Source organism: Emydura macquarii, unplaced genomic scaffold, assembly GCF_026122565.2.
Source record: "Emydura macquarii macquarii isolate MOO-44397 ecotype Brisbane River unplaced genomic scaffold, CSIRO-AGI_Emac_v2 contig_318, whole genome shotgun sequence".
Taxonomy (NCBI): domain Eukaryota; kingdom Metazoa; phylum Chordata; order Testudines; family Chelidae; genus Emydura; species Emydura macquarii.
The window spans coordinates 8,822,257-8,840,335 of record NW_027130455.1 but is presented as its reverse complement, the minus strand read 5'-3'; the positions used below and the strand labels follow the sequence as shown (position 1 = coordinate 8,840,335).

General features: G+C 44.0%; 1 protein-coding gene across 1 annotated transcript in view; it reads left to right on the top strand.

The window, feature by feature from the left end:
• Positions 1 to 824: 824 nt before the first annotated feature.
• The window catches only part of MTNR1B (melatonin receptor 1B), a 36,177-nt gene continuing 18,922 nt past the window's right edge, over positions 825 to 18,079 (top strand). The window contains exon 1 of the mRNA XM_067567398.1: positions 825 to 1,077. Within this exon, the coding sequence (XP_067423499.1) occupies positions 852 to 1,077 (226 nt within the window). The 5' untranslated portion in view covers positions 825 to 851. The remainder of the gene's footprint in view (positions 1,078 to 18,079) is intronic.

Below are 18,079 nucleotides of genomic sequence, written 5' to 3'. Positions count from 1 at the left end.
TTCCCCGTGGGTGAATCCCCCCTCCCTTGTGCACACCCCTCCGCCTCTCTCCCTGCGTGCTCCACCCCCTCCCCAGAGGCATGTGAAGGAATTTAAATGTGGCCCCTTTTGGAGGGGCACGCGCGGGCTGGAGTTCTGTGCCCGCCCCCCGGCAATGATTGGGGGCGTGCCCCTGCTCGCCCCCTTGTACACGTCCCTGCGCCCCCCCCCCCCCCAATTGTTGGTATTGGCGCACCCCGACTCCCCCCCCCCAAATCTGACTTACCAAGGCCGCCCTGTGCAGGAGCCCGCTCCCCCCCCACACACAAACACTTTTGCTCCCCCAGTACGTGCCGGCTCGCAGCAAAGCGCTCCGGAGCGCGGGCTCCCCTCAGCGCCTCCGGCCGGCGCCGAGCCGAAGGGAGCTGAGCTGGAGCGGCGCGCGGGAAAGTTTGCAGGCAGGCAGCTTGTGTGCGTCGGCTTGGAGCTGCCCGCCCGGCCGGCTGCTCTGCTTCCCAGTCCCCGCGCCGACCCCTTCCCCCGCCTACCCCGGCTCTTGGCTGTGCCGCTGGCCGGGGGCGGCCGAGAGAGTGTGTGTGTGTGTGTGTGTGTGTGGAGGGCTGCCTCCAGCCCCGCCCGTCCGCCGCCCCGCAGCGCCTTCTGCCGGGGAGGCAGCGGGGGAGCGTGCGCGGGGGGGAGGCGGGGGAGAGCAGCCCATTAAAGCGCTGCCCGCCGCCGAGCCCGGCTAGTCGCCAGAGCCGGGGCATCCGGGGCAGGAGGGAAGGCGGCGGCCGAGCCCGGGGCCGGAGCGCCCCAGCCCATGCTAGGCGGAGTCGGGCCGGGCGGGAGGCTGCTGGGGGCGGCTGGGCGCGATGCTGGAGAATGGCTCCATGAGGAACTGCTGCGACCTGGGCGGCCGAGGGGGCTTCGGCTTCCAGGAGCTGGAGGAGGCGGCGGCGGCGGCGGCGGCGGCCCAGCGGCCAGCCTGGGTGGTCCCGGCGCTGTCCAGCGTGCTGATCTTCACCACCGTGGTGGACATCGTGGGCAACCTGCTGGTCGTCATCTCGGTCTTCAAGAACCGCAAGCTCAGGAACTCAGGTAAGGGGCGGCGAGCAGCTCCCGGCCAGCAGCTCCCAGCAGGCTGCACTCTCCTAATTCGGGGCACTTTTAAAGCAACACTTGTCCCCTGACCTGGCCCTTCCTGTAGTCAATGGGGGTGCTCAGAAAGCAGCCCCACGCACGGGCTGCAGCCTGCACCCCGCCTCCCGCTGGGCCACCTTAGGCAGGGAGCAGCCCTACAACTCAGCCCGAAACTATCGCGCTCTCTCCTGGACTCCGGCAAGCCCAGCTAGCGCCAGCGCGCTGCACTGGCCCTGCAAACTCTGCCGAGCCCCCACGGCTCGCCCCTAACACTACTATGCCCTGCAGACCCCTGTGCCAAGAAGCGCTGTAGCCACCCTGCAGCGATGCTAAACCCGGCACTGCTGGTGCACAAAGTACGTCTTAGCAACGCACCGTGTGATCTTTGTGCAGCAAATCGTTCGGTGTGTTTGAGAAGGACGCAAGCTAATCAAATAGCATGTCATGGTCAGCTGAAGGCTTTCCCCAAAACTGATCGGAAGGAGCCGGAGGGGAATCTCTCTGGAGCGCTCTAGACTTGCCGAAGTGGACTTTGGAGACGTGTGTGGGACAGAGAAAGAGCCACTGGCCGCAGGTTTCTCAAATTCACAGTAATCTTTATATTCATTAAACAATTGTTTTTTGTCTCCGGCCTGGTGATTCTTAAACCAGGAATCACCAAATAAAGTAAATGTTCGAATCGTGGTGCTGTAACTGATCAACTTTCGATTTACCAGTCAGTTGGGGGTTGGCTGAACATGCGGGTGGCTAGAGAGTTATTTGCCCTACCGAACTAGGCGGGCGGGGAGGAAATAAGTGTTACCCAGACGGGGCTGCTCTGCCATGCGTCTTTTAGAATTGCTTCCCATTGTTGTATTATGCCCCAGTGTGTGGACTTGTGTTAGACCACCTGCCGTGCTGCCTACAGCCTGGTTCCGCCCAAGAGGAGTTCATTTATAAGGGGCTAACAAGTTAGATTTCATAGGATATTTGCACTGCTCGGACTGGAATGGGAAGGTGTTATTTCCCCCACTAACTGCAGTGAATCGGAGAGTAGTGGCTCACTCAATAGAGTTCCCTTTGCAGGCAGTTCCCGGGATTGCACTGCTACTTCCGATCGTCAGTAGCATTATTTTGTGACGTGAGCGAACTCAGTCCTAACTAAAAAACGTTGTCAAGACCAGACGTAAATTAGATGCCGAATGTCCCATATCATGTGTAAACGGGAGACTGCTTTGATGCTACAAGAGCGTGGTCGAACTTTAGATCAAAGAGAGACATCAGAGCCTCGCTAGGAATCCCCCCTTTGTTAATAAAAGACAGTTGGCAATAGACCATTATTGAAGTACTTTAAGCATGCAGAGAAATATTTCAGGGCGCTTTACTTCTTTTGCAAAGGTCTCCATTATTTCAGTGTTTTCTTGTTTCTGGACAGATCTTGAACTCAAGGGAATTGAGGAAAATTCAGTCCCCGTGTTAAAATTAATTGACGTACAAAGGCTGGAGTAGTGTATAGAGAGAGGAGACCTTCTTTCACTAAATGTTTATTATTATTGGTGTTTTAACTATCCGTATGCCTTCCTCCAAGTTGACAGCGCAATACATTAAGCTAAAAATTTAATCTGCTGTAAGAAAGGCTGAAATATCACTTTATCAATTTATCTGGTTACAAATTGTATCGCTCATAGTTCAGATGAAGCACAATACTCGTACAAACGCCTCTTCGGGTGCGTGAAACGCTAGTTTATATAACTTGAGAATAGTAACGGCTATAGATCTACTCACTGGATTTGAATTTAACAATAGGAGAACTAGGTTAAAATCTACTTTTGATTTTCAAAGATAAATGCTTTTCTAGGAATCTGAGATAAACGAAATTGGAAAGAATACAGTATACACTGCTATCATTACTATCCTGTGATCATTTGGCCAATACTTAGATACTATTTTTTTTTTTTTTTTAAGAACTCTAGCCTTTAACAGTTTCATTGGGGAAAAATCAGTCAAGGGGACAGAACAATGAAAATATAAGAATGGAATGTATCAGGAAGGTATTGAATTGAAAAAGAAATGATTGAGTTTTCATCTAAAAGCAGTTTTATTGTAGAAAATGAATGTGTTTAGTCATCAATTGCCTAGTAACTTGATTACTTGTTTATGTTTTTTAAAGACAGGATGTGGCTTAGAAAGTATTTGAAAACAATATGTTTCTATTGGGCTTTACTCCATGTTGAAGTCTTAATTAGTTAGGAGAAAGATAATGACATTCAGCCATATTTTAAAATTCCTCCTATTATACTGAGGCCACCCACACCTCTGCTGATGAACAAATAGAGTAGGTGGGGAGGAAAATAAAATCTTAGCAACCTTTCAGTCCTCAGACAAACAAGTCTATCTCTTACCAGAGCATATACCTATGAATATCTGTAGCTTTGCATGACCCAAAGACTGAGAGAAGTGTCAGTTCTGTTATGAAATAACCCTGGTGGTCAGGGAATACCCTGCTGTGACTAGTGCCCACTGGTTGATGAAAATGAACAGACTTTTGTTCACTCATCTTTGAAAAGCTCAGATGGACAGAGACATCAGATCACAGAGGAGGAAGCATTATCAGGACTTCTGTCTAGGTAGGCAAATATGGTTTGTGCTATTCATTTTACAGTTCAAAGAATTTACTAGAGAATATGATAGTGAGAATAAGCTTAAAGTTAATTATCAAAGTGCATGGTGGTATCATAAGATGTCACTAGTGACAAGCATTATTTCATAATAGAATTATTAATGCATATTATTTGTTCCAGTAATGCCCACAATGTACTAGTAGTTTACAGTTCATGAGGACAAGCAATATGCTGAGGGTCAGAGAGAAGGACACCATAAAATATGTTTATTTTGAATATATATATTGTCTCTTTAACCTTAAATAAATACTTATCTACACATCCCTGATCCACAAACTTATTTTTAGCTGTAGGCACCATAACAGAGATGACTCTTGAGGATGGAGTTGCGGGATAGGGATGGGTAGTGGCCTATGGGTCAATTCACTGAAATTTTCTTGAATAGAATGCAGAGTGGAAGAAGGTTGTGAAGATGACTGTGGGAGAATCAGACAAATGGACATTCAAGACTAGCACCATTAATGGACTAGAGAAGAAGGTGAGGAATGCCAAGAACCAAAGACAGTGCTTTCAATGACTTTGGAGGTGAAGTGCAGAAGAGAGAAGAGGTAGGAGATGGAAAGGCAGGTGAGTCAAGTGATAGCTTTTTGGTGAGACTGGAGCATAGAAGTATAGAATCATCGAAATGTAAGGCTGGAAGGGACTTCAAGAGGTCATCTAGTGCAGATATTGAGATTCCCTTGGAGCCTATTTCAGAGCTAAACTATCTTATAGTTTGAAAATGTTTCTTAATATCTAACCTAAATGGTCCTTGCTATAGATTAAGCCCATTACTTCTTGTCCACCCTTCAGTGAACATGGAGAACAATTGATCACCATCATCCTTGTAACAGTCCTTTATGTATTTGAAGACAGTTATCACATTCCCCCCTCTATCTTCTTTTCTCAAGACTTAATATGCCCAGTGTTTTTTAACCTTTCCTCATTGGTCAGGGTTTCTAAAACTTTTATAATTTTTGTTGCTCTCCTCTGGACTCTCTCCAATTTGTCCACATCTTTCTGAAAGGCTGGTGCTCAGAACTGGATACAGTACTCCAGCTGAGGCCTCACCAGTGTCAGCAGAGGGGGACAACTCAGAATAATATAAGCCTTTTTCACAACTGCAGCACATTAACACATATTCATTTGAGATCTGCTACAACTCCCAGATCCTTTTTTCAGCAGTACTACTGCCTAGCCACCCCATTTTGCAGTTGTGTGTTAGATGAAATTCAATAAAGACAAGTGCAAAATATTATGCGTAGGAAGGAAAAAATCATTTTGATTTTGAGCATGTTTGTAATTGTGAAGGGAAGGAGCAGAGGGGAGTCAGATATTGAGGAAGGTCAGCAGGGGGTCAGAGTGGATGGCAATGGATGTCAGAGACAGGAGAGGATGCAAGTCACAGGGCCAGTGGAAAGGATAGAGGAGGAGAGCAGTCCAAAACTTTGGTGTTGGTGACAGGGGAGAAGGAGGAGAGGGTGCTGGGAGAGAGGAAGTAGGAGGAATTTGGGTCACCACTGTATAGAAAGAATGTGAGTGAAAAAGATGATCAAAGGGATGGAATGCAAACTATCTGAGCAAAGGCTGAAGGAACTCGGTTTGTTTAGTTTGGAAGAGAGGAGATTGAGGGAGGACATGATAGCAGTCTTCAAATTCTTGAAAGGCTGCCATAAAAAAGATGGAGAAAAATTGTTCCTTTTTGCCACAGAAGGCAGGACAAGAGGCAATGGGTTCAAACTACAGCATAGCAGATTTAGATTAAATCTCAGGAAAAACTTCCTAACTGTAAGAATAGTAGGACAATAGAACAAACTGCTTAGGGAAGTCATGGAAGCTCCTTCACTGGATGTTTTCAAAAAGAGAGTGGATAGCCATCTATCTTGGATTCTTTAGATACAACAAATCCTGCATCTTGGTAGGGGGCTAGATTAGATGACCCTTGCAGTACTTCTAACCCTATGTTCTATGAAAGAGGGAGACCACTTCACATCTTGACTACCTCCTCTCTGAAAAAGCTGATGAGATCTTGTGTAGAGATAGAGGGAGAGTTTTAGGGGCCAGCTGAAGGTTGCAAATAAGCAGCCTGGATTTGGGGAATAAAGAACCCAGGCTTAATTACTTTAACTAATATCATTAATAACCTTCTCTTCAGGAAGCAAAAACCCTTATGTCATATCCCCAGATTTAGACACACTATTCTGTCTCAGGTTATACTAAGATCTGATAATTACAAATTTTTAATTGTGAATCATCTGCCATATAATTCAGGCATGATCAAAAGCAAATCTGCTTCAGCGCCTTATTATAATGTGAGGCTCACAGAACTGAGTGAAATAAAATGTCCCATTAGCCTTTATATAGAAAGGTGTAGGTTGGCATTTATGTTCAGCAGAAGAGGAGAAGAGAATGTGGGGCATTGGTAGTACTGATGTTTTTAGGGCCTGATCTTTCTGTCCGTCTACATTTGGAGTATTGTCAGCATTACAACTGCAAGTTTGATGCACATACTAAAGTCTGTTTCTCAACTGTGCTTGGGGAAGAGGGAGTGAATTTGTGAAGGCTTTTCATACTAATGCATAGCCTAACTGGTATGAATCCACACAATTTGCCCAATTATGTAACTAGTCAGGCTTTTTGTAAGATCATGAGCAAGTTCTGATCTTTAGAAATGGTTGAATTTACACAAATTAGTGCTTTTATTGTGTCTAATTTTGGAGAGGAAATAATTTTATCCAACATGTTGCAAAGTTAAACAAAACTTCGTATGTGGGAATGATCAGATAAGTTAACTTGTCCTACCTGTTTGACATACTGTACTGAGTTTTCTAAAGTGACAAGTGATTTTTGGGTGCCTCAATTGTTATGTGCCTAACTTGAGATATCTTTAAAGCGGCTTCATGTTCAGCTGATCAATCACCCTCAAAAATCAAGTCTCATTAAGATGTCTCAAGTTAGCCCAAATCACTAGTCGCTTTTGAGAATTTCAGTCCATATGTATATAGACATAGATAATTGCTATTCCAATCCCAAACAATGGGCAAGAGAGAGAGAGAGAAAAACCTATGGGAAGGAATTACACCAGGAGCTCCATATGGGAGGAGGGGCAACTCAAATCAAGAGAAACTCAGTGAAGTTATGGCAATGTAAAAGGGGGGAGAGATCAGAATTAGGCCCATTATCTGGAACACAGATGGACAACTGGTGGCACAGGGGCCATAGCCAGATCTTTTTAATTGGCCCAACAACTGGAGGAGAGGAGGCGGATCTGCCAGCACCTGGAGTGAGGGAAGGGGTAAGAGGCTCTGCCAGCATGGAGCAGAGGACAAAGAAAGGGGGTGAGAGGTGGCTCCATTCACTGTCTGGAGGAAGAGGGAAGGCTGCTTCCTGGCAGCTGCTGGAGTAAGGGCAGGAAGGTGGCAGCTTTGGGATGGCACCAGTGGACAGTGACCAGGGGTTATTGAACAGGGAGGGGTGGTGTCCCTGATGGTGGGGACTGGGGCAGGAATGGTGTCAGGATGTGAGGGCTGAGCCACCTTCCATGATATCACAGAGCTTAATATGGATAGGCAGGTGTATGTGATGTGGCCTGGCATGGTGGTGTCGGCGGAGGATTGTTTGGGCGCATGTACTTGTGCCAGGAGCCATGTGAGCTGCCCCGATCGTGACAGCCCATCAAAGGATTTTAGTGGATTTTGTGGCCCTCTGCTACCATAAAGTTGCCCAACCTTATCTGGAATGTAAACTCATTGGATAATTTAGGACGGTGGTACCCTCTCTGACTTTTGGCATGTAACCTTCTTCTAACCTTGGGGCACTGTCAAAGGCTGCATTAGTGAGCGTTGACATTTGGTCCAGTGGTTATAGCACTTGTCTATGAATTAGGAGACCTGGGTTCCATCATAGACTTCCTGTGTGACTGTCGGTAAGTCACTCAGAGTATGTCTACATTACAAGCAATAGTGCTGTAGTGTAGACACTTACTACAGTGAGAGAAGGGGTATTCCCCATCACTGTAGTAAATTGACTCCCTCAAGAAGCAGTAACTAGGTTGATGGAAGAATTTTAGTGGTATCTACGCCAGTGTTTATGTTGACTGATGTTTTAGTTGTAGATCAGGCCTCAGACTCTCTGTTCCTCAGTTTCCCATCTGTAAAACGGGGATTATAATATCTCACTCTCTTGGAGTGGTGTTGTGAGGATAAATACATTTAGCACAATTGGATCCTGATCTTGATTGGGGTTGCTAGGTGCTATTACAATACAAAATAATAATAATCTCCCCTCGCCCCCCCCCCCCCGTCATTAGAACTCTGGTGTATACATGTGTGTAATTATATATAATGTGTGTATATATTTCTACAGAGATAGATATTGCTCTATGTAAATGTACACACTGTTGTATGAAATAAAACATTCCTTCACATGGTATTTTAACAATTCTGACATTCAACTTCCTATTAAATAAACTTTAAAAAAATGTTACTGTGTCTTTTGTGCTTTTGTTCTTCACTCTTTCCCTTTTCTCTTCCTTCATGCCACATTCTTTCCTTTCTCTGTACCTCTGGGTGTATATTTTCCTCCACTGTTACTCGTAGCCTTCTGAAAGACGTAGAATTCAACAACAACAACAAAAAAGAAAAAAAAAAAGTAAATACTTTTTCACACACTGTGTAATTGGACTGTGGAATTCTGCCACAGAAATATATAGAGACCACACATTTAGCAAGATTCAAAGAGAGATTGAACATTTATGTGGAGAACATTGGCATTCAAAGTTACAAAAAGCTAATAGGAACAAAATATAGTAGAGAGATATAAAAACTCATGCTTACAGGTTTAAACCAATCTCTAACAATTAGGGATTATGATGAGACTGTAATTCAGGGGCAGATTATCTCACATCTGCTACTTCAGGAGTGTTTGGACCTTCCTCTGAAGTACCAGGTGCTAGCCATTGTCAGAGACAGGATATTGGACTACATGGACTCTGGGGTCTGATACAGTATGGCAATTCCTATGTAGCTAACATGTCTGAAGGCAAGGTGGTGGAACATAGTGTTAAATGAATAGGGAACAAGTCACCAGGAACAAATTCATGGGTCTTGTGAATTAATTTAAGAATGGAGTGCTGAACTCTAACACAAATATGCAATCTTCTCTTCACTGGAAGACTTGAGGGTAGCAAAAGTTGTGCCCTATCTTTAAATAAGGCACAAGGTGAGCTTGGGAATTACAAATCTGTGCGCTTTACTTCAGGCAAAATGTTTGAAAGATCATTAAAAACACAATGATAAAACACCTAAATGAATATGCTATCACAGGAATTTCTTGCATCTTCTGAAGCATCTAGTCCTGGTCACTCTCAGAGACAGGGTCTGGAACTAGATGGAGCTCTGGGCTGATCCAGTATGCCAATTCCTATGTGCCTTGGCAGCTCCCCCATGGACTCTGGAGAGGTTGTTCCTCTGCAGTGTTTGCAAGGAATGTTCATTCTGCAAGACAGCTCCAATCCTGGCCAGACCAACAGATGATCTTCTGAGTATTCATTGTTATCACAGCAGATGCTCTATGACATATTGATCTAGAGAGCTAAAATGCCAGTTGCTGCCCACAAGGAATAAGGGCAATCATTTTTAAAGGGGGGATTGTCTTATAATTTTTTAACTGCTTAATATTTCAGAGGTTGGCATTAGTCACTATGGGCCAGTTTGTCATACAGAGCCAGATCCAACTGCCACTGAAGTCAATGGCAGTTTTTCCACTGACTTTACGGGGAGTTCGATTGGACCCATATTAATTACCAACATCCTAGGGAGCTTACCAAAGTTAGGTAGCAAACTAGGGAAATGTGGTCTAGCTGAAGTTACTATAAGGTGGGTGCACAACAATACTCAAAGAGTAGTTATGAATGTTTTGCTGTCAAACTGGGAGGGTGTATCTAATGGGGTCCCACAGGGGCAGTCCTGGGTCTGGTACTATTAAATATTTTCATTAACGACTTGGATATTGGAGTGGAGAGTATGCTTAGAGAGTATGCTTGTGGTTGTAAGCACTTCGAATGACAGGATTAGAATTCAAAAAGACTTTGGCAAATTGAATTCAACAAGATGAAACTCAATAAAGACGAGCCCAAAGTACTTCACTGAGAAAGGAAAAATCAAATGCACGACTGCAAAATGGGGAATAATTGCCTCAGTGGTAATACTGCTGAAAAGGATTTGAGGATTATAGTGGATCTCAAACTGAATATGAGTCAATAGAGTGATGCAATTGTGAAAAAGGCTAATAACATTCTGGGGTGTATTAACAGAGAGTTGTAAGTAAGGCAAGGAAGGTAAGTGTCCCGTTCTACTTGGCACTGGTGTGGCCTCAGTTGGAGTACTGTGTCCAATTTTGCATGACACACTTTAAGAAAGATGTGGATAAACTGGAGAGAGTCCAGAGGACAGCAACAAAAATAATAGGTTTAGAAACCTTGACATAAGAGGAAAGATTAAAAAAAATTAGGCATGTTTAATCCTGAGAAAAGAAGATGGGGGGAACCTGAAAATGGTCTTCAAATATGTTAAGGGCTGTTATAAAGAAGCAGTGATCAATTGTTCTCCATGGCCACTGGAGGTAGGACAAGAAGTAATGGGCTTAGTTTGCAGCAAGGGATATTTGGGTTAGATATTTGGAAACACTTTCTAAGCACACGAGTAGTTACGCTCAGGAATAGGCTTCCAAAGGAGGTTGTGGAATCTTCATCACTGGAGGTTTTGGTCTAGATTTACTTGATCCTGCCACAGCACAGGGGGCTGGACTTGTTAACTTCTCTAGGTCCCTTCCAGCCTTACATTTCTATAATTCTAGATATTAGCTTTTGGAGGTCAAGGAAATTATATTTGTATTTCCCCGTAAAATGCTATATACACAAACGGTAAGATGAATTAATAAATAAGTTCTAGCATATTGACTTGTTCCAAGAATGGTAAAATGACATTCACCTCAGAAAACATATGAGAATGTAGCAAAGGGAAGTAACTACCCTAGACTGATTTAATTTACCAAAAACTTTTCCTAAGAGGCAGAAAGTGTGCTACAGTATGTAATTTTACACCCCTCGGTGTCTGATTTGCATTACTACATTATTTTTTTAGTCCTGAAATTTCCACCTTAACATGGGGCATACAACAGGATTCCCATAAATGGAGATGTAATGCCTCATTCTCTGCTGGTGTTACTTGGTGCAGTTCCATTTATTTCAATGAAATCAATGAAGCTATGCCAATTGATGCCGGATAATAGTCCCGTTATGTCTGAAAGCCCCCAGTTTACCTTTGGGCTCAGCACAACCAAGTATTCAAGTGAAAGCTGTGTTAGTGTGGGTGACATTTTCTGTAATTTCAGCTAAACAGGAAATATATTAAACTCAGTGATGAAACAGCCACATCTTGTATTTGGTACCAGGTAATATTTTATCTGCCCTTGTGTACCTGCACTGATAAAGCAGAACTAGAAATACCATGAAAATCCAGCTTTCCAAGATATTCTGATGTCAGCACCATTGGCAACTGGAGTATGGGCTGCTGCTTCTTTTTTAAATTACAAATGAATTACATGAACATTTGATTAAACTCTTTAATAATAGTTACTAAAATTTTGTGGAGTAAAAACCCTCCCTAGATATAACTAAATTTTTCTGAATGTTTATGTTTTATCCAGTTCACTTACTGTGTTTAAATATGTTATTTATGTACACATTGTATCTAGCTCACATTCTGTGTTTAAATACCATTTTGATGATTCTGCTTAAATTTTATGTTGCTCCCACAAACATTGACATCTTCTTCTAGCTGGCATAAAACGGAGCTGTCCTGTGACTGCTATTCTTTATAGTAAGGACAGGGCAGTGGCTGACTGGTTCCAAGATTGGGGACATAAAATAGCCTTGAGCTGCACCAAGTGTGTCTCAGACTCGGCTCAGGATCTGCCCTATATATTCCCCCATTCAAATCTAGTAGTTACCAAGTCATTTCAGTGAAGAAGAGCATTTAGATGTCTGACTTGTTCTTCCCTTCTTCTTGTTACTAGTGTCAGATAATTGCCAGAAAAACATACAGCATCCTGAAGAAACGGGGACACTTTAGCTGGTGTAAGGAATGGTTATGATAAATATTTTCTAAGTAGACATTTATTGAGCATATTCTTAACTTGACAGTATAAATTGTACCTTTTGTGGCTGGAGCCCTTTAATGATAAATGCTGAAATTCACCATTGAACCATCTTGTTGAACCAGTACATTCTTAGTCTATAAGCAATATTTATGGATCAAAATGCTGGCTTCACATCTGGTTTTGTCTTACAAAGAGAAAGGAAAAGTTATTGTGCTGTAATCATTGTTTCCTTGAAACTTTTAATATATAAAACATTCCTTCATCCCAAGTTTGAAGAGCAATGAATCCTATTAAATCCCACAAGCCAGGGCTTAATATAGCCATTACTTAGAGGTGGCCAATCATTACCTTGACCACACTACATATATATTGCATCCCTTCCTATTACTCTCTGTCTGGTTGTCTTTAGATTGTGCATTTCTCATGGCAAGTGCCATGCCATCTCCATGTAGAAATCTCTCAGAATATCATGTGTGCTATCAGCATTAAGGGTGGGATTTTCAAATATGCCTATGTGATTTAGGAGTTAAGTCAGGACCTTGTGCTCCTAAATCACTTGGGTGCTTTGGAAAATCCCGCCCTAAATGTTTAATAATAATCACAGCTCTGCACAGAGAATCGTTTTTGACTGGGCTATCTGATAAGACCATGTTGCTGTGTAAGCGTCGCATTCTCATACGTAAGAGGAAGGTAGCTGCTTGTTTCACAGTGGACCAAATCCTGGTTGTAGCAGTGTCTATATCATGGAGCTTTCACAAACTGCCTGGGTGGGCTCTTCAGCTGTGGATTCCTAAATTGAAGTTGGGGTAGATCCAGGAACAGGCCTACCTCAGAGTCAGGGAGAAAGAGTAAAAGGGCCATGTGTCTTGAAGAAGTATCTTCTAGATGGCAGGGAATTCAGTTCCAGGGCTATCAAACATGGTAAGGGCCTAATTCTTTCTAGCTCTGCAATAGGCCTCCAGCTCAGCCCAGGATCCAGCTGCTTTGGAGCTGGAAGCTCTTGATCTGCAAGACAGTAAAAGTAACCTCCAGGAGTGGTCCAGGCAGCTGAACAGCCCAGCTGAACATGCCCTCTTATGTGCAGCTGAACAGTAAATAGTGCTGGGGGCAGTACCAGGGACCTGGACAAGGAGTGCATCTGGGAAGACCCCATCCCAGCCTTGGTGGACAGGAAGGATCTGGAAGCAACTGAAGCTGAGCAGAGCAGAGATAAAAGAACAGCAAGAGGCCTGGGTTAATGAAGTTCAGAGATCAGGTGTTATGAAGGGCAAAAGCATCCACAAAGACAGGTCACTTTGCAGCCATCCACTCCCAAACCATGGTCCTATCAGATCCAGTCAAAAGGCACCACTGAGGATGAGGAGGATTCAAGGAAGCCATAGAGTTTCCAGCAGATAAAGAAATAGTACATTGCTGGAGAGAAGGAGGAGGGGGAAGGAAGTGGGTTGGAAGGAGGCTCCCAGGAGGCCTCATTGGAGAACAAGGGGAAACAACAGCTGAGTGGGAAGCCCTGCCCAGACAGGCATGAAGACCAGGTCCTCTGCAAGAAGCCGGGTTGCCCAATGTGCAGGTCTGTGACCAGTGCTCCCTGGAGTAGTACATGCACCTTAATGTGTCCTATGCAACACCTCCTTCACCAGTCACAAGAAGTTCCAGGCCCACCAGTTCAGCCACAGTATGGGGCAGTGATGCCCCTCAATCCAGCAGCTGACCAGTGCTACTGGGACAAATCAAGCCCAGCTGGTGCCAGGATGAGCATGGCTGGAGACAGAACAAACTCCAGACCAGCTTGTCTAGGCCCACATTGACCCATGGGATGGGTTTCAAAGAGGCATCCTCTGCCCCCCCAGACCTCACTGTGGCTGGGGCAGAGGAGAATGACTTTCCTGGCACTAGCTCACCATTGGCTTCTGAGGGAGGAATCTATCTCTGTGCACTTTTTTGTTCTGTTCACCAGTCTTCCACCCCATGTGCTGATGTGACTCTTTCCTAACTCAGTGTGTTTAAAAAGAAAACTCAGTGATGTTTATTTTGGGTTGTTCCTTTGCCTGCATTGTAGAAAACAACTCTGTAGGAGGTATATATTTTTATGAGGTATCTCCTCTGTGACCTGTCCGTGTGCTGAATGTGTCTAGCTGCTACACTTCTGCTAAGTAGGCAGGTGCTCCCAGGCACCCTGGGTGTTGCTGATCATATTCTGAGCCTGATCTTCAGTACAAGTGGTTGGGAATTTTTCAAGGAAACCCTTTTTTGTCATAAAATGCCAAGTTATTGAAAACAAAAATGTTTGCAGTAAAGGGTCGTTTTCAATTAATCTCTCATTAAAATATTTTTTTGGGAAAAAAGTTTCAAAATTGTCAAAACAATCCAATTTGACATTTTCAAAATTAAAAATTCTGTGTTTTCATTTCAAAGTGACTTTTTGTTAAGAAATTTAAGCTAATTAGAGTATTTTTTTTTTAAAAAGGTCAAACTTAGAACTGAATGTTTCAAAATGATTGAAGTGAAACGTTTATATTGACCCAAGCTGATTTTCCCTCCAGATTCTCAGTTTGCAAAAATTGTTAAGATTGTCTCTTTGTCCCAATTCAGGATAGGAAATATGTTCAGTATCTCAAAAGCTTTTCCTGGGATGGGAAAAGAGTTTCCTGCCCAGCTCTAATCCTCAGAAGTGTTGAGCTCCTTGCAAGTCTCCTTTCAAACTGGCTTTTCTTAGGGTCAGGTCCTCTGTATGTGATGTCCTAACACTAGGTAGGTAAGACTCCAGCATGCATTTACTTGGTCCTGTCTCCATTCAGGTGTCTGGACTTGATTTCTCGAGGTCCCTTCCAGCCCTACATTTCTATAACTCTATAGGAGCAGTGCATATATTATTTCTTCTACAGAAAAACTAAAAATGCTATATTGGTTCTGTTGTTTCCAGCTAAACTGACTTGAAAGTAACTGGACAGCATCAGGCTAACAGGGAAAAGTTACCAGTTTGTCTCTAGCAGCGTTGCCTGTGGATTTTCCTGTAATTCAAGTGCTGTGCTGGACTGAAACCTATCCACCAGTCTCAGTCATCCAATAGGATGGAACCTTTCGACAGCAGAAAGTTCATTCAATAGACAGATAAACAAACCCCGATTTTATTATAATCCTCTAAAAACATTCCAGTGCCCGCAGGATTTCAAGACTTCATTAAGCTAAATCAGAGGTTCCCAAATTTTCCGGCCTTGACCCCCTTTAGGCTCACCTCGGTTAACATGATCCCTACGGGTCTGAGGCGGTGTGTGAAAAGTAAAAGCACAAAAAAATAATTTTTAGAAGATCTCAGTAATTCAAACATGGCAGTGATGTGATCCTACATTTCTATTAAAAGTTGCAAATAGGGTTACAACTCCAACCTCTGAGGCACAGAAAAACTGGCCTCTGGCTGTGAAGCTCTCCCCCAGACTACCCTGTCTGTTGGCCTCTCAGGCACTACACTCCCCTCCTCTCCCTCCCCCCATAAGCCAGCAGTCTGACCTCCCCCCCCCACACACCCTAAGCCCTACACCCACTCCCTCCTAGGAGCCTCTCTCAGTCCTCACAGGAAGGGGAGCCCCCCGAGGTCACCTATACACAGAAGCCTTCAATCTCTGCCTTCCTCCCCCTCAGTATGTGCCCCTACACCCATGACAACTCTCTCCCAGGAGCCTCAGCTATTGAGGGAGCCCCCCTCAAGGGACCCCCTGGTGCTGCACCAGCAGCATTCTCTGTGCCCATGCGACTTGGGCTCCAGTTGCTATGCAGCAGCCAGCACCTCCATGCATGGGTGCAAGCTCATGTTGGGTTGCCAGAATGCCAGAATGAGTTTTTATTTCTATTCCTCCCCCCTTTTTATGAATACTTCCTTACATTTTAATCCCCCTCCCCCCTCTTTTTTTAACTTCTCATGACATCCTCCTTCTCTCTCTCCCCTCGGCCTGGGGTTGCGACCTACAATTTAGGAAATGCTGAGCTAGGTGTTTGATTTCCCCACCCCCATGTTATGACAAAGTAAATCTACCAGCCCATCGCAGGCAAAGGACTTTTGTTATAAATGTTAAATGACACAGAATAAAATGTCACACTTCATTCCATTCATTCATGCAATTTTGTTAAATAAAGCAATCTGACATCCTGCTATCATACTGAAATGTTAAAATAAAGTACCATACAATTAGCAGCCAGGACGAAACACTCCTCTGGGACCCAGTCCCTGAAAGAGTGTCAAAACCCTTCAAGATTAAGTTCTTAATGAGATACAAAGAAATCTTATTGCTGTTCTGAGTGGGCAAAGCCCTTGTGAGTAAATATCTGGGAAGGACAAGGGGACATCCGTGCTGTAGCTGAAGGAGTGATTTGCAGCTTGTATAGATGTACCTGTACCAGCTGTATTTGAACGAACTTGCTAAACATGGCAGTGAGGACACATCAGTGAGGGGTTTGGCACAGACTGCACAAGTGAGTTCATACCCAACAGGGTCAAGCGAACTTGTGCAGCCTGTACTGAAGCCTGCCTCACTTTTTCGTGAGCTAACTAGATTAAAACTAACATGGATATGTCTACATGACCACCAAATCACCCCCCCTCCCCAGCTGCAGTGTAGACCTAGTCTAAGAGACAGCATTCTGGAAACTTACTCTTAGGACGCAAAATACAGTGTGTAAGTTTCACTGCTATACCTTGATCAGAACATGCATCTTCACTAGAACTCCTCTCTGAACCTGATCCCGCAGAGCACTGTTGTAGCTAAGGCAAACAGATTTGTACTTGCTTTCATGCGCCCCTTGTGAATAAGGACTTCCTCCTACACCCTTGGTATGAAAGACAACTGACTTTCCTTGCTGAAATAGCTCAGCAAATGGTACAGTGTGAAGTCACCTACATAGCAAGTGCTGCTGCACACCTAGAGTCAGTCTACTGAGAATGCGAGTTCTTTGGTACATGACCATGTCTTGCTTTGCAAGCTTTGCACTACCAAGCACACTATTAGCATTCAACAAATATAAAACAACAACAAAGGTAGAGTGAGATTTTCAGAAGCGCTCAGCATCCAACTCCTCCCATTTAGGCACCTAAATGAAGAGGCCACATTTTCAAAACTGCTTCAGAGCTTTTCTTCTCCATAGGAGCATCTGGGTACTGAGCACGTTTGGAAATATGGTCCACAGTCTATAGATACACCGCCAACCCAACTATTAGTAACTTTGTTCAGACCCACTACCCACAGACACAGAATGTAGGAAAAAGGAGCTGTGCTTTTTAACCTAAAGGAGTTCCATTGCAGGGACATGAATGCTTTCCTGTAGCACAAAAAAAAAATATCTGCAGATGAAAAAAACTGGTGCAGCTAGGGACTCTAGCAGCATTGCCATTATTCCCATTACTGCTTCTGTCATTCAGGATGAAGCGGTATTATAGTCAACACAATAAAATGATGTTAAAGGTCTGATTCAGAGCAAGGAAAACAAGTATATTTTGAGTCAAGGAGACAATTTTTCCTTAATTTACCCAATTGGGTCAACTTCATCCTAAATGTAATTCCATTTAAAGCAATGCGGTTGCACGGGGCACACATTTTATTTATTGGGAAGGATTCTGCTCCCATACACTGCTCTGGCAGGGTACAGGAGCTGTACATAGTCTGCAGTGGATCCAGGGAGAATTTCCTTGGTGCAGGCAGTTGAACTACTGTAAGTTGGCCTACACTGGACCCTGCAAATGCCAGCCTCAGAAGTGGGTGAGCCATAGTTCATACAGCTCTGGCCATTATGACTTGCTCACTAAAACACAGGCAGCACTGGGAGACTGACATAACTTAGAGCTGCTGTCAAAGCTGCCTAAAACTAACCCAAAGGCCATTTTAGCCCCAAGAATCTAACCCATTTGGTTTAGTTATTGGAAATGGTCACAGAACAATGGGCAGTCTCACAATACCATGATGATATGTATTAAGAATGGGGTGCTAGAGAAAACTCTGACTCCTGTCTTTGTGAGTTGAGAAGAAACTTTAAATAGCAGTTTAATGTCCTTGATTCCCTCTGATTCTGCCAGTATACAATAACCAGGGTTAGGCTTGATCAATGCTTGGATGAGAGTCATTCAAGGAAAATGCAGGATGCTGTAAAACATGCTACTGGTGCCTGAGTAGGTA